The sequence below is a fragment of the Rhineura floridana genome, chromosome 1 (assembly GCF_030035675.1).
Source record: "Rhineura floridana isolate rRhiFlo1 chromosome 1, rRhiFlo1.hap2, whole genome shotgun sequence".
In the NCBI taxonomy this organism is placed as follows: domain Eukaryota; kingdom Metazoa; phylum Chordata; class Lepidosauria; order Squamata; family Rhineuridae; genus Rhineura; species Rhineura floridana.
The window spans coordinates 101,720,627-101,745,656 of NC_084480.1; the positions used below are offsets into that span (position 1 = coordinate 101,720,627).

The 25,030-nt window shown below is 47.9% G+C and overlaps 1 protein-coding gene across 3 annotated transcripts in view; it reads right to left on the reverse strand.

Moving 5' to 3' along the window:
• Positions 1-25,030, reverse strand: part of VPS13A (vacuolar protein sorting 13 homolog A) — a 304,094-nt gene that overhangs the window by 88,320 nt on the left and 190,744 nt on the right. For all 3 annotated transcript variants that reach the window (XM_061627500.1, XM_061627520.1, XM_061627510.1), the window contains exon 50: positions 17,245-17,391. In XM_061627500.1, the coding sequence (XP_061483484.1) occupies positions 17,245-17,391 (147 nt within the window). The remainder of the gene's footprint in view (positions 1-17,244; positions 17,392-25,030) is intronic.

A 25,030-nucleotide genomic window follows, 5' to 3' on the forward strand; every position in this document is an offset into this window, starting at 1 on the left:
TTGCTCAAGAAGTGCATGTGAATACTATATTTCCCATAACAGTATTCGAGGACAACCAGACTTGTATCTCATTGGCAACATCGGAAGCTAACACAAAAAGAACAAAGCATATCAGCGTGCGATATTTCCACGTTCACGATTGTATACAACAGGGAGTCATTAGGCTACAATACTGTGACACAAGGTATATGTTGGCAGACATACTGACGAAACCACTCAGTGAAGATAAGTATCAATCGCTAGTACAGATGCTTAACGTGCGTGATAAGAATGAAATATAAATGAGTGTATCAAATAAAAGTGAACAAAACTCTGTAAAACTTGTATGAATAAAGAAAAAAAACTGAAATGGAAATGGAAATAGATACTGTAAGGAAACATGTACTGATGTGTATTGAAATGAAAAAGTAAGATTGTATAAATGTAACAATGAACGTGTAGTTTTGTAATCTGTGAGTCTCAGGTGGGGGCTGTTGTTCAGTGAAGCATGCTATGAGACTCACAGACAGGGATTTTTGGAGAGAGAAGGAAACCTGCAATAAACGGGTTAAGCAGAGCAGAGCAGAGCGCCAGGTTTGCCAAGGTCAGCAGCTGGCGGGCAAGTAGATAAGGAGGAACTTGCAGAAGCTGTGTGTGGGGGAAGTAGTTTTGGATGGAGAGAGAACTGTGCTTTAGTATTTTTGTCAGTAAAGACTCTTACAAGAAATTTGCCTGGCCTGGCTTATTTACTGATCTATGCGTCTCTAGAATTTCTGCTTTGTATGATCTCTATACGCACACACCGACACAAACACCTCTATTACTCCAGCACAGTGAGCAACGACTTTCCTGTGCTCCAGCTCCATGTGGCTATACTGATCCAGTACCTCCCCCCTCACCCAACCATTCAATGTTGTTAGAGGCGGGATTGGAGATGAGATTCCTGGTTTGGAGGATCCAGAGTATTCTCTTCAGGCCGAGGGAGATGAGTGGAGCGATGAGGCAGAACTCGAGGAGGACACGTCATATCGCCTATTTGATGCGGCCAACTTTCTTCCCCTTGCTCGTAGAGTTCTGGGCACGCTAGGTCTTCAGACTCCACAGCCTGAATCTACCACCCCTCCTATGAAAGGGGCCAAAGTCCTCAAATCTCAAATATCAATGAATCACTACCTTCCTGTGCCAGACCCCATCGGCAAACAGGCCAAAGAACAGTTGGATCACCCGCTGCAGGCACACCGCTTTTCTAATATGGCTAAAAGACTCTATGCACTGGCCACGGACTTTATGAATCGTTTGCATGTCCCAGACATCGACGAGCTGGTCTCTAGTTTGATTTTGAGATCCCTCCTACCAAAACAAGGGCACTCACAACTAAAGGACCCCTTTGAATGCCGCATGGACTACGCTCTTTGTAAAAATAATGAAGCCACTGCTTTCATAATTCAGGCATCCGCTGCAGCTTCCATCTTTTCAAGAGCGTCTATGATGTGGCTGGATGAACTCTTGGATGATCCCAATCCAGACCCTGTAAAGCTTAGAAAGGGCCTGGTGAAGTTACATAAGACTGCAGCATTCATGGCCGATGCCACGTTAGATGCCCCTCAGCTGGGAGCGCGAGCCCCAGCTTCACAGGTGGTAGCTTGGCGTACGCTTTGGCTCAGGCACTGGGACGCTGATTCTATAGCCAAGGGCAACTTGTCAAGGGCGCCTTTCTCTGGGTCATTACTTTTCGGAGAGGAAGCCCTCAAAGTAGTCTTGGTAGACCCTAAGGACAGCCGACGACCGGTGTTGGCTACATCCAAGAGGGAGGATCGTACACCATTTAGGCGTTTCACCTCTTACCGCTCGCTCCTTCCAGCCCTTTCGGGGAGCACGGCCTGGGGGCGGGGCCACGATTATCGATCTTCCGATTTCCGTCCCTCCAGAGGAACCTGGAACAGACAATGATTCCAAGGCAGAATCCAGAACCATGGAAGTCAAGGGGCCTCAGTTTCATCACATGGCAGAGGAGCTAGTCAGCGTAGACAATACTGATGCTTTCCCGGTTGGGGGCAGATTGCTACGGTTTGGAAGTCACTGGTTGCGTCTGACAGAGGTCGCTTGGGTCAGAGATCTCTTCACTCACGGTTACACACTGGAATTTTGGCTAACCCCTCCAGACAGATTCACCCCCTCCCTCCTACCCAGAGTTCAAGACAGGCGCCGGAACATGTGGGAAGCCATTGCCCATCTTCTCGACATTGCAGCAATAGAATCGGTACCATTGGTGGAGAGAGCGCAGGGTGTTTACTCTCTCCTGTTTGCGGTTCCCAAACGAGATCTGTCATGGAGGGCAGTGTTGTACCTCAAATTTGTCAACCGTTCCGTGAAATATTGACGGTTCAAGATGGAGTCCCTGGCATCAATTATAGAGGCTCTAAATGAAGGGACTTTCTGGCTTCCATAGACCTGAAGGAAGCATACCTCCATGTGTCCATCTGCCCGGCCCACAGACGTTTCCTGTGATTTGCCTTCGGCCTCCACCACTTTCAATATCAGGCAATGCCTTTCGGACTTTCGTCGGCCCCGACAGTCTTCACCAAAGTATTGCTCACCCTGGCGGCTTCCCTCCACCTCCAGGGCATTCACATTTACCCTTATTTGGACGATTTGTTGATTCGGGCGAGTTCCAGGGATCTGGCCCTCTCTCACATTCGCTCTGCCCTCACAGTTCTGCACACCCATGGTTGGCTTGTCAACCTTGACAAAAATCAACTTCAGCCAATTCAGCGTCTGCAACACCTGGGCGCCCTTTTAGACACCGCAGAGGTCATGATCTTTTTATCACCAGATCGGATTACGGCCATCACAGAGATGGCTTTACACCTCATGTGTCGATCAAGCATGGACATAATGCTTCTGGCAAGGGCTCTGGGGATGTTTGTCTCGACCATCCACATCATACCATGGGCTCGACACCACACTCGACCATTACTGTGGGCCTTACTCCCTTTCCAACAGGACATTGCCATGTCCAACCACCAGACAGTACACCTGCATCCGTCTCTGCGAGCCTCCTTCCATTGGTGGGCTACAGTCAAAAATCTCAGAAAGGGAACCCCATTCCGAGAACCAGACAGAACTGTAATAACGACAGATGCCACTCTGTTGGGATGGGCCCCCCACTGCAATTCCCAATTTGTTCAGGGTGTCTGGTCCACCGCAGAAGCAAGTCGGGTTATCAATTGGCTGGAATTGAGAGCAGTCCATCTAGCCCTTCGGCATTTTCAACCTATATTCCTTCTGGGCCATGTATTGATTCGCGTGGACAATACCTGTGTGAAATCACATCTGAACAGGCAAGGGGGAACCAGGTCTCAGTTCCTCCAAACAGAAGCGTCTCAGCTCTTCGACTGGGCCGAAATACATCTGATTTCACTGAGGGCAGAACATCTCAGTGGTGTTTTGAACGTTATGGCTGACTGGCTCAGCAGACAACAGGTGATCCCGGGACAATGGAAGCTTCACCCCATGGTGTTCAGCCTTCTCCAATGACAGTTCGGCATCCTCTCAGTGGACCTGTTTGCCTCCAGTCACAACTACCAGATACCTCGCTACTTCTCCAGGTATCTGGACACTAATGTGGAATCGGTAGATGCACTGTTGACACAGCGGCCAGCAGGCCTCCTATATGCCTTTCCCCCGATACCGCTACTGAGCAGAACCCTGAGGAAATGACGCAAAAAGGCCCGTCTGGTCCTGATAGCCCCGTACTGGCCTCACCGACAGTGGTTCTCCAATCTGCTCTCCCTTTCAGTGACAGGCTCCTGGAGGTTGCCTCTCAGACCAGATCTCCTCTCTCAGAGTCCGATTTGGCATCCGGACCCTAATGGCTCAATCTGACAGCGTGGCATTTGGACAGGGACATTTGATTAGTTCCGGACTTTCTCAGGAAGTTGTGGAAACAATCCTCGCATCTCGAAAACAGTCAACCTCTTGTATCTACCAGAGCACTTGGTTTGCCTTCTCTAACAGGTGTGACTCTCAGAACATCCTACCATCTCAGGCTAATGTTCAACAAGTGCTGCAATTTCTACTTAGAGGTCTGAAGATGGGACTTAAACCAAACACCTTGCGTTGCCACACCTCCACCATATCATCTATTCTCTGTCACATCTCCTAGTGTTCCTATGGGCTCACACCCACTTGTCAAATGTTTTTTGAGGGGAGCTGCCCTACTGTCACCGGCAGTTTGTCACCATTTCCCTTCATGAAATTTATCGAGGGTCCTGCAAGCCCTGCAGCGGCCTCCTTTTGAGCCCCTTCGATCTGCGCCATTATGACTTTTGTCTCTTCAAAGTCCTGTTCCTCGTGGCGATCACCTCAGCGAGAAGAGTCTCAGAGTTGGGGGCACTGTCCTCGGCCCACCATCTCTGTATTTTCCATAAGGACTCAGTGGTACTGCGTCTAGATCCCTCCTTCCATCCAAGGTCGATTTGGTGTTCCACTGTAACCAGGACATTGTTCTTCCCTTGTTCTGTCTGGATCCTGTCCATCCATTGGAGAAGGCCTGGCACTCGCTAGATGTCCGGAGAGCCCTCAAGACCTACCTGTCTCGAACCCAGGACATATGGTCAACGGATTCACTATTTGTATGCTTTCACCCTCGGACTCTGGGGGAAAAGGTGCCCAGTTCTACGTTATCTCGTTGGTTGCGTACCTGCACTGCATTGGCCTATGAGTCGCTTCAGCTGCCAATGCCTCATAATATAACAGTGCACTCAACTAGGTCAGCAGCCACTACGGCTGCTTTCACAGCCAACGCTCCTCTGGCAGAGATTTGCAGAGCGGCTGTGTGGTCTACCCCAAATTCCTTTATAAGACATTACAAGATAAACCGTTATGCTTCTGCTGATGCTTCCTTTGGGAGGCGTGTTTTACCAGTTGTTTATGACAATTAATCAAAGGGTGGTCCCTCCCTATTTGGGGCTGCTTTGGTACATCCCACATGACAGCAGGCTACCTGAGGAAAATGGACCATTGGTCTCACCTGAAGGGTGATTTTCTCAGGTAGACTGCCATCATGGCCCTCCCTGTTGGAGGCTATTGGGGTTTTTGGTACCTTGCAAATTATCACTCTTTAGAGTTATGCTGTTTAAACTATTTAGCCAAGTCAAGACCCTTTTGGAACTGTTAATATGCATGTAATCTTTGGGTTATTATTTGGGACAATGTTTCCTTGCTGGTAGGCCCGTTGGCCTATTTTGTCTTCTCAGATATATCTCACTTCGGTCTCATCACAAATGAACTGGAGTGGGAGGGGCTCGATGCCCCAGGTCTTGACTTCGATCCATTCTTGCCTTTGGATGCAAGATGGCGCTATATCCCACATGACGGCAGTCTATCTGAGAAAATCACCCTTCAGGTGAGACCAATGGTCCATTCTCAATCACTGAGGATCGGATTTTAATGTAGCGAACGTCGGTAGCTATTTTTGAAAAGACTTTTTTTTAAAAAAAATCCACCTCTAAACATCGAATGTAAGAATGTTAATTTATCAATATTTCTTACAAAATATAGATATTTCCTTAAAAAATCTCAATATTAATATTAATATCTTTTCCAAGTGGAAAAAAATCAGATCAGTAAAAGCAGCAGCTAGCAGATACAGAAAAAAACAGGAATTGATGCCAGCTTGTTAGTTTGATGGAATGCTTTCGGACCAGCACTGGCGAACAGATCCCATTCCTACACTAAAGTAATAAATTTGACATACTCAAGCTTTCAGCGGCAAGAGATACTGCTCTCACTCAAAGACTCCATTTGATACTATGCACAGTGGGCTATAAATATACTGAAGTGGCCACACTGTTAAGAATTATTTTTCTCTTAGTCCAACTCATTCTGCATTTTCTTCCACAAAAGCAGCCACAACCTGCACTACAGCAATTGTGTCCTCTGTGGTCTTCCACCATATCTTGTCTTCCATCTTGGTGCCCTTAAAGCTATCCAACGTTTTGCTATCAAAATTATTCAGCACTCTTGTAACTCAAGCCACATGGCCTCTCTCCTTAAATCACTACCCTGATGTCCTGTCTGCAATGATCATCTCATCCTAACCTTCAAAATCCTCCATGGCCTTGTCCCTCCCCTATCTATTCACTCTTCATATAACCCTTTGCTTGTCCAGTTTAATCACCTTTGGCTCCCTTGAACTTTCTTCCTTGCAGTTCCTTGTGTCTGGAAGAAAATCCCAGAGTGCCTGTTCTGGCGTGTAGGAGGCCACCTCTTACATATTCACCTCCCTCCTCAAACCCTGCCTTTCCTACAAAGCTTTTGGCACAACTCCCTTGTTCTAATATCCTAATATAGGGATAGCGAGCATGATGCCCTCTAAAAGTTGTTGGAATTCAATTCTCATCATCCATGATGACTGATCACGCTGGCTAGGGTTGACGGAACCTGAAGCCCAACAATATCTGAAGGGCACCATGTTGGCTACATCTGCCATACTGTAACTAATAACCCATCCACTCCAAAGATGGAGAATTACATTTTTGTATGTTTGTTGGTGTTCTTATTTTGCTTCTTTCCTGTGTTACTACTGTTTCTACAGATAATCTAACATAGAAAATTATATTTCTCTCATTATTCATCCTAGAAATCTGTGTCAAATTTATTTGTATCAATTTCAAAGCCTTTTCATTGGTCAGTGTCATATGATGGTGAAGACAGCGTTTTATGTTTCAAACTGGAGGTTATGCTATATTACTATTTTGGGAGCATTAACAGTTGAATCTGTTAATCTGCAGTTTGATGTAAAATCAGACTGATGACAATATGTTGCTACTTAAGCAATGACTCTAGCTGTTGGAAAAAACAAACTTGGCCAACCCAAGATGCATGTTTTCAGCCTGCTATGGTTAAATTACTCCACTTAAGGAAAGGTGGGCATGGTCAATTAAAAACATAGAGCATACCTATATTTTCCTTGAATATATTTCACCTCACACTGTTTTTTGTGCAAACTGAGACACTCCTCATGTCGATTGGAAACTATTTTGCAGAACAGTCAGTGACATTATTCCACAATTTTTGGAGCTTTTTTTTAGTGTTGCAAAGTGTTGCTGTACTTCACATATTCACAGAAGCAAAAGCAAAATAATTTACTATAGAAAACCACTAAAATTGTGAAGTAAATCAAACATATTAAAAGTGACTATCTGAAGTATATCAACTGTTTTAATATAGTTGCTTCCTCCCTGCTAAAACAAGATCAGCATAGCACATATCTTGTTTATGTTATTTGGGTTGATTGCAGGTGTTGCCACCACTCACCATATGCTTAGAGGCACGTTACCAGATTCTTCCAAGCTACACAGCAAGTGGATTGGGCTGTGAAAGACCAACCCAAATTGTGTTTGCATTTTGACAAATTTGTAGAGCAGTACAATATCTCAGAGAGGAGATCAGGCCTCCTGCTCCCCTGGTGCACTCACTATAGCTGCCCAATTTCCCTGCTTTTTAAAGCTTGATAGAAATATCTGTTGGCTATAGGTACATTCTTAAACTACATGGTTTTTGTCTGTTAGTGAATTTCTCTGGTTTTTAATCCGGGAAGTAAGAAATAGGATCCTGTACAAGTCTGGTGAGAATGGCGTGATCATTCGCATGTTTATTGAGTTCAGTGGGATTTACTCCTGTGCAATCGTGCTTAGGATAGGTAAAACTGACCATGGGGAGGGAGGCCCTGGGATGGGAAGGGAGGAGGAAAAAGGAAGAGGAGAGAAAAGGAAGAAGGGAGAGGGGAAGGAGGGAAAGGCAGGTCTGATCATCATATAGACCCAAAGAAAACTACCCAGGCAGGGGCCTGCGTAAACGAGTTATTACCATAAGGTATCCCCCTGGCAATCAATCCCATGGTCTGAAATAAATTTGGCACAAATCTTTGTGCTGCCAATGCAAAAAGGGAAACCCTATATGTTACAGAGGGGTCCGTATCCAACATAAGATAAGAAATCTTGTTGTCTTCATAGACCAAGAGAGAACACGCCAACAGGCTTTTCAAAAGTTTGGCTCAAGGATGCGAGTACAAGGGGCAGGACAGCCAGTAGTGAGGCAAATCTTCAACCTCCAAGGCTCCACATATACAAAGGCGCTGTGGCCAAGGGGACCTTAAATAACGTCCATCTAACACAGCACTTGGCTTGGTTTGAAATCGAAGCACTGTGAAGGCCTGCCGAAGTTTTAAAGATAGGGGCCGGACCAAATAAGATGCTCTGAAATGGACCATTGGTCTCACCTGAAGGGTGATTTTCATAGGAGGAATGCCATCATGCGGGTCACAGCTCGACCTATCGTCCGAAGGCAAGAATGTTTCTGAAGTCAAGACTAGGGGCGTCAGGCCCCTCCCACTCTCCAGTTCATTCGCAGCGAGTCCAGAGAGATATCTAAAAGTGCAGGGAAAAGGGCCAACTGGCCTACCAGCAAAGACATAATACAATAACAGTATTCAGAATAACATGACTCTAACATAGTGATATAACATTAATAGCAATCTCGACTTCACTAGTGAATGTAATAAAATAGCGTAACAGGAATATATAAAAACCCTAGAAAAGAAATCTAGGTATCCTCCAACTAGGCATCCAAATTTCCTCCAACTGGGAGGGTCGTGATGGCATTCCTCCTATGAAAATCACCCTTCAGGTGAGACCAATGGTCCATTTTCCATAGGAGGAATGCCATCATGCGGGATGTACCAAAGCAACCCATAACAGGGAGGGACCACCCACATCCTAATCATCATTAAGAACCTGTTGCAACACTCACCTGCCAAAAGAGGCATCAGCAGAGGCACAATGGTCTATTTTATAATGCCTTATAAACGAGTGTGGGTAGACCAAACAGCAGCTCTGCAAATATCAGCAACAGGAGCGTTGGTAGCAAAAGCAGCCGTAGTGGCCGCTGACCTGGTGGAATGAGCTGTTATACTAGCTGGAACCGAAAGCTTAAGAGACTCATAAGCTAAAGTAATACATGCACGCAACCAGCGGGATAAGGAGGAATTAGCTACTTTATGCCCCATAGACCTTGGATGAAAGGATACAAACAAAGACTCGGTTGGTCGAATCTCCTGGGTCCTGGACAGGTAGGTCTTGAGAGCCCTCCGGACATCCAACGAATGCCAAGCCTTCTCGAGAGGATGGGTAGGATTCGGACAAAATGAAGGAATAACAATGTCCTGGTTGCAGTGGAAAACTGAATTGACCTTGGGACAGAAGGAAGGATCAGTTTTCAGCACAACAGAGTCCTTGTGAAAGACACAAAGATGGCAATCAGAAGACAATGCACCCAGTTCCGAAACTCGTCTCGCAGAAGTGATCGCGATGAAGAACAGGACCTTGAATAACAACAGATGTAAAGGCACAGTCCTAAGGGGCTCAAACGGAGGGCGTTGTAAAGCCTGCAGCACCTTTGACAAACTCCATGAGGGAAAACGGTGGACTACAGCCGGTGAATGTAGGGTAGTGCCTCTGAGGAAGCATTTGATGAACGGATGTGAGGCAATAGGGGCACCAGTGAAGGGCACTGAGAGAATGGACGACAGAGTGGACGCATGTCGACGCCATGTGTTGGATCTGAGTCCCATCATGAGGCCCCTATAAAGATATTGCAGCACCTGTGTATTGTAGCCTGTGAAGGATCAAGGTGCTGAGTCTGACACCACCTGGAAAATGCCACCCAAGTATGTTAATAAATACGAGCAGTGGATGGTCTTCTCGAGGCCAAAATAATGTCAATAACAGCATCAGACAGGCCAGCCGATCTCAAATGTCCCCGTTCAAAAGCCACGCTGCTAGCTTGAGCCAATTGGGATCCTGATGCAATATTGGACCCTGGGATAAGAGGTCTGGCCTGACCGGGAGTGTCCATGGATCCATTACTGACATGGCAAGGAGATCTGAGAACCACAGTCGACGGGGCCAATATGGAGCTATCAGAACCAGTTTGGCCCTCTCGCGCTGCGCTTTCCTCAAGGTTCTGGCTAACAGTGGTATTGGAGGGAAGGCGTACAATAGGCCATCCGGCCACAGTACCGATAGGGCATCCACCGCTTCCGCTGTTGTGTCCAGGTATCGCGCTAAGTACCTGGGTAGCTGGCAATTGCGACTGGAGGCAAAGAGGTCGACTGAGAAGGCGCCAAAACGACGCTGGAGAAGATGGAAAACGGTCGGATGAAGCTTCCATTCTCCCGGAAAGACCTGTTGTCTGCTAAGCCAGTCTGCTGTCACATTCCAAATTCCTCTTAGATGTTCTGCTTGCAAGGAATGCAGATGTTGTTCTGCCCTGTCGAATATGAGGGAAGACAGGTTCTGCAGGTCGGGACCTGGAGCCTCCCTGTCTGTTTAAATGAGATTTGGCACACGTGTTGTCCATTCGAATGAGGACATGGTCCAAGTGGAAGAGAGACTGAAAATGAAGTAGAGCTAAGTGGACAGCCTTTAGTTCCAGCCAAGTGATGCTTCGAGTTGCTCTGCTGTGTTTCAAACTCCCTGAACTAACTGGGAGTTGCAGTGGGCTCCCCAGCCAAGGAGACTGGCATCTGTGGTAATGACAGTCCTGTGGGGTTCTCTGAATGGAGTGCCCTGGGTGAGATGTTGTACCCTTGTCCACCAGCGGAATGACAAGCGCCGTGTGGGACTCAAGGGGATTGCTCAATGATTTGAGCTGGCAATGTCGTGTTGGAACAGTAGCAAGGCCCACTGTAGCTGGCGAGTATGAGCTCGAGAGCATGGCACAATATGGATGGTGGACACCAACATTCCGAGAGCCCTGGCAAGAAGCATGACGTCTGCAGATGTTTTGTGCAACAGAGATCTTGTGATGTCTGTGATAGCCGTTATGCGATCTGGTGACAGGAGCACAGTCGCTTGCAGGGTGTCCAACATTGCACCTAGATGCTGTAGACGTTGGGTTGGTTGTAGATGGCTTTTGTCGAAGTTAACTAGCCAACCGTGGGTCTCTACCCTGGAAATGTCTATTCCAGCCTCCTCTGGAGGAGCAGAAATCATATGTTGGGAACTCGCGGCCTCGTCCCCCGGGCCGCGTTCCTCGAAGGGGCTGAGACGTGCGGTATGAAGCGAAACGTCTAAAAGGTCTGCGCTCGATGTTTCTGACAGTGGCCAAGACAGGCTTTCGAGTATCCTTAGGGTCAACAAGCACTGCCTTTAGTGCCTCCTCACCGAAAAGTAATGACCCGGCATAAGGTGCCCATGACAGATTAACTCTGGCGGTAGAGTCGGCCTGCCAGTGATGAAGCCAGGGGGTCCATCCGGCAACAACTTGAGCCGCCATGGCGCGTGCTCCTAGCCGATTCGCGTCCAAGGTGGTGTCGGCCACGAAAGCAGCTGTTTTGCACAATTTTATAAGCGATCTGTACAGAAAAACAGGATCTGGATTGGGATCCTCGATGAGGTCATCCAACCACATCATCGCTGCCCTGGCGAAAATAGAGGCTGATGTAGATGCACGCAGAGGAAAGGCGGTGGCCTATGAGTCTTGCATAAGGCAAAGTCCAGTCTCCGCTCAGTGGCATCCTTTAAATGAGATTCTCCTTCCCTTGGCAAGAGAAATCTGGAAACTAAGCTGGAAATTGGCTCGTCTATGCCAGGGACAGCCCGTTTGGTAGTAAAGTCCGGGGCCAAAGGATAAAGTCTGTCCGCAATGTTATTAAATCGGCGTGCTTGTAGACGGTGAGACCATTCATCCTTGGCCAGTTTAGCGATGGGATCTGGCACGGGAATGTAGTTTTCTGCTGGAGTGGGGGATTTCAAGACCCTGGACCCCTTTAAAGTGGGAATGGCAGCTGCAGTAGGAGTGGATCGAAGGCCGAGGGTGTTCAGCACTCTGCGCGCAAGAGGTTGGTAATCTGAGGCATTGAAGAGGCGATAGGATGTATCCTGCTCATGTTCCGAATGGTCACTCCAGTCGTCTCTTTCGTCTTGCAGCGCAAATGCGGACTCCTCCGCACCAGAGACGTCATCCACAAACCTGCCCCTGGCAATGTCAAACGGATTTGGAGAACATGAAGGATTCGTCTCCCTGTGATGGTGACTGTCTCTGAGCGAGAAACGACAGCATGCCCTAGAAGGTGTGAAATGAACTCATGGAACAGCTGCAGTCCCGGAGATGTAAACAGTTGCTCTTGGATAGGCAGAAGTGCGGACAGCCCTACAGGTAGTGAAGAAGAGTAAGCCCCGGGTTGGGTGACTGTTGGCTGTTCAGGAAAACCCGGAAAGTCCTCCTCATCAAAGGAAGCGGCAGGAGAATGAAAGAGGGTAGTTAGCTGTGCGCGGGTTGACCCCTCTGGAACTGGAACAGAGACATAGCGAGGCCGCTTGGTTGTGCTGTGGCTGGAAAAATGTTTAGTTTTGGCAACCGCTTTAGTGTGCTTATGTTTGACCGCCTTAGGTGGTTTAGGCTTGGTCGTCTGGTTTGTCTCTGGCTGTTGTTTCAGCATGGTTGCCTGGGTTGTCTCTGGCTGTTCTGCCATCATATATATATTAAAGGTAGCAGTACACTGCCACGATGGGGCAGAATGCACTGTTCCGCCATCTTATATTTTCTATGGGTATCAGTACATTGCCATGATGGGGCAGAATGTACAGACCTGAACAGGCTCAGTACACGGCACACGACTGGGGCAGAATGCACTGGCTGATGGCTAAGTACACTGTCACGATGGGGCAGAATGTACACTATGAACAGTCTTAGTACACAACCAGAATGCACGTCCAGATATCTTGGCACAGTATCCACAGGTGTGGTACAGTATGGAGCCGAAGGTAATATTTGCACAGCTTTGCACAGTATCAACAGCTCTGGTACACGGCCACGGATGGGGCAGAATGTACAGTTCAAACAGCTTTGTATAGTATCAACAGCCTTGGTACACGGCCACGGATGGGGCAGAATGTACAGTTCAAACAGCCTTATATAGTATCAACAGCCTGGTACACGGCCACGGATGGGGCAGAATGTACAGTTCAAACGGCTTTGTATATTATCAACAGCCTTGGTACACGGCCACGGATGGGGCAGAATGTACAGTTCAAACAGCCTGGTATAGTATCAACAGCCTTGGTACACAGCCACGGATGGGGCAGAATGTACAGATCAAACAGCTTTGTATGGTATCAACAGCCTTTGTACACAACAGCCTTGGTACACGGCCACGGATGGGGCAGAATGTACAGTTCAAACAGCCTGGTATAGTATCAACAGCCTTGGTACACAGCCACGGATGGGGCAGAATGTACAGATCAAACAGCTTTGTATGGTATCAACAGCCTTTGTACACAACAGCCTTGGTACACGGTCACGGATGGGGCAGAATGTACAGATCAAACAGCTTTGTATGGTATCAACAGCCTTTGTACACGGTCACGAATGGGGCAGAATGTACAGTTCAAACAACCTGGTGCACAGCAAGTGCAGTAGCAATAGTCTTGATGAAACGGTCACAGTGAGATTGTACTGGTTCAGATAGTTGCAGTAATCAAACAGTTGCCAGAGCCAGCAGCAGTAGCAGATTTAATAAAGGAATCTTGTATAGTAGCAAGAGCCTCTGCACACTAAGATCGATCAGCCTGGTGCACAGTCAGTGTAGTATTAATAGTCTTAATGAAACAGTCACAGGTGCACAGTCAGTGGAGAGAAGAGATTATACTGGTTCAGATAGTAGCAGTAATCGAATAGTTGCCAGGGCCAGCAGCAGTAGCAGATTTAATGGAGGAACCTGTGAAGACTATAGGATCCCATCTGGAACACACACACAAAGGGCAGGTCACACAGTGGGAGCTGACAGAAGGCCTGGGCTCTGCTATCCATAGCCCGTGGAATAGAGACCCCCCCCTTTGCAATACTAATGGGCTAGCAGAAGGAGCGGGAAAAATTGACCAATCAGAGAAGGCTTGTGGAGATGAAGAAGCAATGGCGGTCCACTGGGAGCACCAGCGAATGAAAAAAATGGCCTCCAATTTAAAAAGGAGACGCTCTGGAGCTGCAGGGCTGAAGTTCGATCGCAGCTGTAAAAGCCAGGGAAAGGAGTCTGCCAGAAAGGCACAGACGGCCAGCAGAATACCCTATTGATTGTAGGCTTAGGGAGACTGAGTAAGCCGCAGCCGCAGCCTGCGGGCGAATGGCGCGGCGAGATTTAAAGCTGCTGCAGAGCGAGCCGGGGGAGGTGGGGCAGTGATAGTATGAGGAACCGCAGCTGCAGGCTCTAGGCATAAACCGCCGCGACGGAAAAAGCCGTGGTCGTACCGGGAAGGCGGCGACCCAGACGGCCAGGAACAAAAGATAAAAGGAAGCCTCAAGGGCAGGCTCCTGTGGGGGACGTGACTTCGAACGGGCACGAAAACAAGCGGTGTGGAGAGGCCGGGAGCTGCAGCCGCAAGCTCCCGCCTGAGAGAAGAGAAAACCGCGGCCACGGTCTCTCTGAGATCCGTTAGGCTAAAACCTGGGAAAAAGGCAGAAAAACGGCCCGGGCAAGGGAGACCCCCCCCAAGGATTCCCCAGGAAAACAAAACAAACTATGTGAAAAACAAGACAGAGGGAAGGGAAGTGTGACACACACAGACAACAAAACTTCCACACCGTCAGACAAATACACAAATGACTTAGCTAGAAGCTACGCTATCAATATCAAACTTGTTCGGTACGAAGGCAAGAATGAACTGGAGAGTGGGAGGGGCCTGACGCCCCTAGTCTTGACTTCAGAAACATTCTTGCTTTTGGACGATAGGTTGAGCTATGACCCGCATGATGGCATTCCTCCTATGGAAAATGGTCATGCTTATATAGCCTGTACCATTTAGAGAATTTTGAATTAATAATAGCCAGCCTATCTAAGTAGGTGCTATGGCGAAAGATGGCATCACATAGCCTCCCTCTGGTGTTTAAAGGGGGAGGTTCCTGTGGGGAAATATGGTACAGGTGGTAAAGAGTATTTATTCTTGAAGACCAATAATTGTCACCTAATGCCTGACCAAAACATAATTTAAGTATTATCTTATTTGGAGCGTCTTTTAGAATTCTCCAAAAATTAATCAGGGCAAAATGGACACGAGCTCTGATAGAGGGCAAGCCAGTTTCTGCACAGAGCAAAGTGGCAGGAGTACCAGAGGGTAAAAACAGAAGTCTTTTCAGAAAGCTGTTTTGGACTACCTCTAGACTTGCTAACTGAGTGTCTTCCCAACCCCAGACTGCCACACCATATAAGAACTAAGGAAGAACTTTGCTCCGGAAGATTTTTAAAGCAGGGTCAATTAAATTGCCACCGGTTGAGTGGGAAAATTTAAGTATAGCCCCACTTGTTCTTGATGCAGTTAGTTTAGTCATGTGGGCATGCTTTTTCCAAGAAAGGTTTTCCGAGAAGTAGACACCCAAATATTTAAATTCACGGCATCGTTCGATTGGATGTCCATCAATTGACCACTTAAAATTGACATGTCTTTTGCCAAACACCATCACCTTTGTTTTGACATAATTAATCTGTAACTTTTCTTTTATACAATAACCATGGAGGCTTGACAGTAGTCTTCTTAGGCCGATGCAAGTGATAGATAACAATATCATGTCATCCGCGTAAAGTAAGATTGAAATTTTCCTATTTCCAATTTAAGGTGGGAAAAAGACTGGGCTGGACAATTCTGAGACTATATCGTTTAAATAGAGGTTGAAAGTATAGGGGCCAAAAGACACCTTTGTTTGACCCCCTTATTAGTGGCAATGGGGTCTGTTAGTAAGCCAGATAACCCCACCCTTACACGTGCCGCGGTGTTAGAATATAACTCTCTAATCAGGAACAGCAGCTGCCTGTCGATGTTAGTGTTAGCCAATTTAGACCACATCAGATTCCTATCTATTGAGTCAAATGCTGCTGCTAAGTCAACAAAGGCCACAAATAAATGTTTAGTAGGACCTGCAATGCTCTGTTTAGCTAGAAAATGAAGAGTCATACAGTGGTCAATAGTACTTTGGCCTTTCCTAAAGCCCGCCTGTTCTGGGCAAATGACGCGGTTAGCAGATTCCCAGTCTTCGATTTTATGAAGAAGATATTTACTATATAACTTAGAACCAATGCCCAAAAGACTAATTGGTCCATAGTTATTTGGGTCCTGCTTATCGCCATTTTTATAAATAGGGAAGACTCAGCCTCCAACCCTCCGGGAAAATTCCGGTACAGTTAATTTGGTAAAACACCTTAGCCAATACAGGGGCCCACCTGTCCGGAAAGTTTTTATAAATTTCTGGAGGCAACATGTCCTCCCCTGGAGCTTTACCTGAACAAAGGGCTGTGATAAGAGATTTAATTTGTGATGCTGTGACCGGGGGCCAATGCGGCAAAATCCATGCTGACTAGAGTATACAACCACTCTCATGGCTATATAATTTGTAAGCCTCATGGGACAGGGGTCTGTCCTCTCATTTTTGCAAACCATAACATCTTTGATAAATATGTGCTTACATGGAAATATGTAGTATTTGACTCGAGCAAGCACACCTAAGGCTCAGCACTGTTAAATTTCACATTTAACTTACATCAGCAGAACATAAAAGCAGTTAAGTATGTCCAGACTGTTTTGATGTTTAGTAGCAATTTCCACCAGTCTGGTAGGTCTTTTTCCCTTCAACCACTGCAATCATTGGAATTGCTGCTAGCTTTGGTAGTCATCACCTCTCATTTTCACACATTACTTTTGTCCATGAGAGCATATATTAAAGAAGGGTCAGAAGGACTGCTAGCAAGGATGACAAATGTATTTAATAGATCAGCTTCAGTGAATTTCTGGTGCGCAAGAAATAATACATTAATGATCTTTAGAGAATGTAGTCCCAACATTTTGTTCCAGATTGGTGCTCCTTTTTTAAAAAATTAGGGAGAATACTGAATGTTGAAAATTAACCATGGCAATAAAATCCTATGCTGAAGTTAAGGAAGATAGCAGACTCATATTATCAGAAAAATAAATCTAGTTATTAAAAGATGCAGGTAATAAGGTACTAAGGAACACTTCATATACAGCTGTAGTGTACCTGTTTCCTTTTCTGTGAATACATGACTATAGATAGGCGAAGAAACTATATTTTAAGCTTGATTTCAGAATCAAACCACGTGAGGACTAGCACCACCTCATGTGATGAATTGTGGAAGAAATCAGAATGATTTACCAGCTCTCCAGAAACTAAAAGTAAAGATGGTATCAGAAGACCTACCTGCTGGAAAATTATTGGTATCCACTTTTCATTGTCCTCTTCAGCTACTTCTAAAGTGTGTGTACTTCTGTTTGTAATCATAAAAAAGGGTGTGAAAGTCACTATTCTGGTGAGGTTAAAACTGCTGTTATGTATAGTGACACCAACCTGGGAAAGACAATAATTTATTTGTTAAATTTATATCCTGCCTCTCCTCCCAAAAGGAGTATGTACATTACATTGTTTAAACAGTTTTACTACTTTTAAGGATGCCCCCTAACTGGCAGGTGTGTTGTTGTTGACACAATCCACAGACATTTTTGCAAAAAGAGTTAAAAGATATGATCCACACATCACAGAGCAATGCCCATCCTGTGGGAGAGACCCATGGAATCACCACCTTACCACCACTTGGAGCATATGAGCATATGAATATATGACAGCATGAAGCTGCCTTATACCAAGTCAGAACACTGGTCCATCTAGCTCAGTATTGTCTATTCTATATTGACTAGCAGAAACTCTCCAGGGTTTCAGGCCCCATCTAGAGATGCCAGGGAATAGACTATGACCTTCTGCATGCAAAGTATGTGCTCTACCATTGTTGCGCTGCAGCCAACTCAGAAGGGACAGGAAGGGGGGAGGCATGAGTTTCAGGCGCCTCCGCAGCCAGAAGAAGCAGAGTTGAGGATTGTTGTGTCTGAGCAGGATCGTGCGGGAGGGGGGCAGCCTGCTCTCCAGCCAGTTCCCACGAGTAACGCCCTTTCCTAGGAGCCGAGCGCACCGCCCCCAGTTGATGCAGAGGACTTGTGGGGGGAAGCTCCAGAGACAGTGCCAGCTCCTCCTTTATCAAGCAGTTCCCAGGAGGATTCCAGTGTGGCACCGCCCCCTGACCTCGAGCCCGTTGCTCGGGAGCAGGTGTCTTCAGATGAGCCGTTGGATGCGCGTCCCGTCTCCTCGTTCCCGTCGCCGTGAGAAACGGACAGGGCAAAGACAGGAATTACGAAGGAGTCAGAGATTACGTTCGAAAACATTTCCTATATAAGCCTGCCGCTCCCAGGGGGGAGGGTCGTTGAGTCAACTTCCTTCACACGCTGCAGAGCATGTCTAGAGTATAGTTAGGGACTCTAGTGAGTTAGCGTAGGGTTTCCTATGAAGCGCAATGCCTTTGATGTATCCATTACTCTAATAAAACAAGATTTACTTGCACACACACTCCAGCCTCATTCTTTCGGCTCTGGACGGGACAACCATTGACCTATGGCTTGTGTGCAAGTGGTTCCTTTTTGTATCAATTATCCTGTCTCTCTTCTATTACTGGTACCTTTTGAAAATAAATAAATAAATCATCCATTATTTACCCATTAAATTTAATTTTTGTCTGCTAATTTGATTACTTCATGAACTGTTCCTTTCCTTTTAAGCCAGCAAACCTAAGGTCATACATGGGGTCTATCAATGAAATTTCACATCACAATAAATTAGCTAGTTCTAAAGGTGCCACAAAACGATGCTACTTCTTGTGCAATTTGTTCTGAGACAGAGGCCTGGTTCACATAAAACAGTAAGCCAAAGTTTGTTTAGTTTAACAGTAGTTTGTTCATCATGTGAATCCAGCCCATTTACTTAACCATGGCTTGTTTCTTCTGAACAAACCACAATTGTAAGACATGATTTCTTGTTGACTTATGAATCTTGATTTCTTCTAAGATTTTGACAAAAATACCCGATATTCTGATTAGCTAGCTAAATGTGGGCTGGATGGAATAGCTATCAGGTGGATCCACAGCTGGCTACAGAATCATACTCAAAGAAAGCTTATCAATGGTTACTTTTCAAACTGCAGGGAGGTAACAGGCGGGGTTTTGCAGGGCTTGGTAATGAGCTCAGTGCTCTTCAACACTTTTATTAATGACTGGAATGAGGAGGTGCAGGGAATGCTTACTAGATTTGGAGATGATACAAAATTGGGAGGGATAGAGAATACCCCGGAGGACAGAAACAAAATTCAAAGGGATCTTGATAGGCTGGAGCATTGGGTTGAAAGCAGCAAAAAGAAATTTAACAGAGATAAGTGCAAATTTTTACACCTAGGGAAAAAGCCCCAAGTGTACAGCTATAAAATGAGGGATACTTGGTCCAACAATACTACATGCGAGAGGGATCTTGGAATTGCTGTTGATCACAAACTGAATATGAGCCAATAGTGCAATGTGGCTGCAAAAAAAGCAAATGTTATTTTAGGCTGCATTAACAGAAATATAGTTTCCAAATCACCTGAAGTACTAGTTCCCCTCTAGTTTGGCACTGGTTAGGCCTCATCTTGAGTACTGAGTCCAGTTCTAGACATGGTACTTTAAGTAGGATGCAGACAAACTGAAACAGGTTCAGAGGAGAGCAACAAGGATGATCAGGGAACTGGAAACAAAGCCCTATGTGGAGAGACTGAAGGAACTGGGCATGTTTAGCCTTGAGAAGAGAATACTGAGGGGAGATATGATAGCACTCTTCAAGTGCTTGAAAGGAGGGCCAGAATCATTTCTCAATTGTCCCAGGCTGCAGGACACGAAAAATGGAAATTTTACTCACCGTGAATTTCTATTTGTAGATAGTGCTGGAGGACATTCCTCAGTAGGGATGACTCCTCCTACTGGTCGTGACAGGCAGGGTCTCTAAGCTTCTTGGTATCCTCTCCTGGGGGTGGAGTCGTCCCTCTCTCCAGACCGAACTGACAGAGTCAGGAACCCTCCTCAGGCCCCATATCCACATCTTCCCAGATGTCCCTAGAGTGGAAGCCTATACCAGGAGAAGCTGAAGAAAAGCGACAGACCAACACGGAACCAACGTGCTGGAAGACAGGTCACACATGAAGGGAAACACACAATACTAAACAACGTGTGCAAATGTAAGGCGCTGGCAGAAGCCCCAACTCCCCCACTCCCCCTCCCGCTCCAGAAGGTTGAAGCAGAGGAATGAGAGGTGGGTAGAATGTCCTCCAGCACTATCTACAAATAGAAATTCACGGTGAGTAAAATTTCCATTTTTGCTAGATAGTGCTGGAGGACATTCCTCAGTAGGGATATGACAGAGCAGTGTACTAGGATTCCGGGTGGGATTCCTCTAGCTAGGAGGCAACACCTTCTGGAGCACCTTCCTGCCAAATGCAGCATCGGCTGATGAGAATGAGTCCATTTTATAGTGCCTGATAAAAGTGTGTGGAGAAGCCCATGTAGCCGCGCTACAGATATCCATTATGGGGAACCCCCCTAAATGCTGCTGAAGCTGCTGCCCCCCTAATTGAGTGTGCTGTGATACCCAATGGAGGTTCCCTACCCAGAGCTTCATATGCATGTGCTATAGCCGCTCTGAGCCAGCGTGAGATAGAGTAGGTCGTCATCTTACACCCCTTTGATTTCCCAGAGAAGGCCACAAAGAGGGCCTCAGACCTCCTGAACTCTAAGGTACGATCCAGGTAGAAACGAAGAGCCCTCCTCACATCAAGTGAGTGCCACCTACGTTCCTGGGCACAGGAGGGAGCAGGGCAGAATGGAGAACCACTTCCTGCGACCTATGGAAAACAGAATTGATTTTAGGTAGGAATGCTGGGTCTGGTCGGAGGACCACCTTGTCCTGGTGGAACACATACAGTTGAGGGTCCAAAGATAATGCCCCCAACTCGGAAACTCTGCGTGCTGATGTAATGGAAACCAGAAAAACTGTTTTGAATGTCAAGAGTTTCAGAGAGCAGGTAGCCATCGGTTCAAATGGCGGTCCTGTCAATGCCGTCAGCACCCAGGTAAGGTTCCAGTTTGGATCCTGTGAATCATTGATGGGGAAACCAGCGTCACCCCTCTTAAAAAAAAACATTTAGGGAATGGGTTGGACGAAAGCGCCCCCCCCAGGCATAACAAAATGCTACTGAGAGCTGCAGCTTGTCTCTTGATTGTGGCCGCGCTCAGACCCTTATCTAGGCCCGACTGGAGGAACCCTAGGGGACCCCTGATGTCTTGAGACCAAGGTTCCACTGTATTTGCAGAGTACCAGGACAAGAAAACCTTCCACGTGGACGAGTAAACCCGGTTCGTGGACTGTCTACGAGAGGCCAGTAGCGTGTCGAGCACTTTCCCCTTAAAGCCCTTACCGCTCAACCACAACCGCTCAGTCTCCAAGCTGTTAGCCGGAACAGCTCTGGTCGAGGATGGCAGACTGGTCCCTGAATCAGAAGATCCGTTCGAGAGGGTACCTGCCAGGGTGTCTTGACTGACATGTTCAGTAGGTCCAGAAACCAGGGACGTCGAGGCCAATGGGGTGTCACTATAATAAATTCCGCCTTCAATGTCCAAACCCGCTGGATCGTGCGTTGTATCAGCCCAAACGGAGGAAAGGCGTACAGAAGGCCTTGTGGCCACGGTGTGACTAGTGCGTTTGTGCCCTGAGCCTGGTGACACGGATTTCTAGTGAAGAACCTGTCTAGCTGTGTGTTTGCGGATGTGGCAAAGAGATCCACTACTGGTTCTCCCCACCTGCGCACCACCTGTTGGAAAACTTCTGGGTTCAGTTGCCATTCTGCCTCGATGGCTGTCCTGCTGAGCCAGTCGGCTACAAAGTTGTTTGTGCCCGTCAGGTGTTTGGCCTTCAGAGAGGCAAGATGCCTCTACGTCCATTTGAACAGGCGCTCCGCCTCGAGCATTAGGCCCTTCGATCTCGTGCCCCCTTGTCTGTGGACATAAGATTTCGCCAATGAGTTGTCGGTGCGTATGAGGAGATGCTTCCCCTTGATCTCTGGGGCGAAGACCTGTAGCCCCAGTCTGATGGCACGTAACTCCAGTATATTTATATTGAGCTCCGCCTCCATTGCAGACCATGTCCCCAGGGCTACATTGTGGTCCAGGTGAGCCCCCCATCCGTACAAGCTCGCATCTGAGGTCATGATTATGCGTGGAGGATCTTCCAGGCTGACTCCGTGGGCCAACCTCTGAGGTTCCAGCCACCACCGGAGCTCTGTCCGTACTGTTGGAGGCATGGAGACAGAGCGTCTGTGTCGTAGGAGAATTGCCTCCTGGTAGGGCAGAAGGATCTGTTGTAGAGCTCTTGAGTGAAACTGGGCCCACTGAACTAGGTCGTATGCCGACACCATGGACCCCAAAAGCCGAGCTAGCCTCATCAGGTCCAATGCTGGTGCAGCAACTGCTTCCTGAAGCAACAGCTGAAGTCTCAAAACCCTATCTTCGGTGAGCCTCATGCGGAAAAGTTGCATGTCCAGGATCACCCCCAAGAGCGGAATAGTTTGGGATGGGGTCAGCATGCTCTGCTCCAAGTTCACTATGAAGCCCAGCCCTTGGAGCCATGATACAGTGAGATGGGTACCTGTGTGTGACTGGTCCCAGGATGGTGCTCTCACCAAGATGTCGTCCAGATAGGGATGCACGCATATCCCCATTGTTCTAAGATGTGCCACCAGAACCCCCAGTACCTTGGTGAAAACCCTTGGTGCTGAGGAAAGGCCGAACGGCAAGGCCCTGTACTGGAAGTGTCTGTTGTCGTATGAAAACCGGAGAAAGTGCCTGTGTTGTCTGCAGACTGGAATGTGTAGATACGCCTCGGAGAGGTCCACAGAGATCAGCCAATCCCCTTTTCTTAGGGCTGCAGTCATGGAGCGAAGGGTTTCCATTTTGAATATACCCCTGATTTCCTCTCTGAGGGAACTACTGGCTCTATTGCCCGGATGTTCAGCAGGTGCTGAATAGCTTCCAGGTAGCACAGGTACTTCTCCGGCCTTCGAGACCTTGGGGTGGGTCGAAACCGGTCGTGTGGAATGCGAAGAAACTCTATGGCATATCCCATGGACACCGTGTCCAGCACCCATTTGTCTGAGGTGATGACTCTCTAGCGGGGGGCAAACTCTAGAAGCCTTGCTCCCACTCCGCGAGAGGCCTCTGGCAACCCCCAGTCAGGAGGAGAAGCCCTTTTGGACTCCCTTCTGGTTCCTCCCTGAGGAGAATGGGGTGCCTCCCGGTTTAGTGGAGGAAGCGTGTCCACCCCCTTTGTTTTGTCTGCCCCAGCGAAGCCTGTTGGAAGGCTGACTGCGAAATCTAGAGAGCTGTTCTGAGAAACGAAAAAACTGGTTCTGCCTGCCCTTCCGTTCCTCTCTTCTGGCCATAGGGAGTGCTTTCTTTTTGTCCCTAGTTTCCACCAGGTGGGCCTCTAGAGGCTCCCCAAACAGCTTAGAACCTGAAAAAGGTAGGGCAGTGAGGCGGGTCTGTGACTCTGAGTCCACAGCCCACTGCCTGAGCCAAATGTTACGCCATGCCACAGTGGAGGCAGCCATAGAGCGCGCTGCAAACTGTAGGGCATCCATGGATGCGTCGGCTGACAGGGCCGAGGCGTACGCCATTTTCTTTAACCCATCCTTTACAAATTTTGGGACATCGTCCCATGCCCCAAACTCTTCAGCCCACATAAAAACCGCTCTGGAGAAAACTGAGGAAGTGGCTGCAGCTCTGAAGTCGACTGCATCTGCCTCAAAGCTCCTGCGAAGAGCCCCTTCGACTTGCTTGTCGCACTGGTCCTTAGGCCCCCCCTCCCCTTCTGTTGGGATCACTGCAGAGCTAGCAAGAGCAGCAATAGGCGGGTCCACTGTGGGAAAACACAGTCTTGCCATGATCCTGTCGGCAAAGACGTAATGTTTCTTTGCCCACTTGGCAGGTGGCTTTGGTTTGCATGGTGATGACCATTCAGCATCCCACACGTCATCAAACTCCTGGGGAAAGGGAACTGAAACCTGCTTAGTGTCCATGGAGGGGAAGGCCTTTTTTGCACCTGCCGAGGCTGACTGAGTGGGTGCACCGCCTCCCACCTCAGCCTCTGGCAGTTGTAGCACTCTGCGGGCCTTGGAAAGAAGCGGCTGAAAAACCTCTGGAGCAAAGAGTCTGGGTTGCATCTGGGTGACTTCTATTTCCTCACCCGAAAGCTCCCCCTCTTCCCTGTCCTGCTCAAGTAGTTCTTCAGAATCTGATAGTACCACCTGTGGCACAGGAGCCTGCCTGGGCGACTGTGCCTGTGCCTGCCGATCCCGAACCATTGAGGATGAGGGACCTGCATGAGTCTGTGGGGAGGAACGCCTTGCTACCCCCCCAACGCGCTATGACTCAGGTGCTCCTTGTCACCCCTGGGTGCATCCTTAGCTGGCTCACTGTGTAAAATGTAGGAGGGTGGGGGCGAGCCCCCCCGCCTCATGTCTTGATTGGAAAGGGAAGAGGACCTGGAGTGGCTGTCTCTTAAAGATGAGCTGCCACGCCTGTCCTCCCTTCTGGAGCCTGTGGAGGAGGATAAGCGCCTCCGCTTTCCCCTGTGGGGACGCTTCCTCAAATGTTTGCGCTTCTTACTTTTACGTGCATGTGAGAGAGATCCACTGACTTCAGAAGCAATGAGCTCTTTAACCCAGGTCATAAATTTGGGAAACAGAGTGGGGGGGAAAAACATCCATACCTTCATCTAGGAGATTCATCCCCCCGCTGTCTACGCTCTGGGACGGAGAGAAGACTGATTGCTGTGAGTCCTCTAGGTCCCTTGCCTCCCCCACGTGGCAGGGCTCTTGGCGGGAAGGCGAAGAGGAAGCGGGTGAGGCCATAATATGGCGGCCTTGACTCCCTGACGCTGAGGGAAAAGCGCGGGAATCACTTTACAGGCGAGCCGCGTTAGCGGGCGCCGCTCAACCCCCTGCTGAGACGTTCTCCCACGACGAGGCAAGCCTTTGGTGAAGTGGGGGGGGGGAGCCAGGAGCCGCGATCCCGCTGAACGCGAGGGT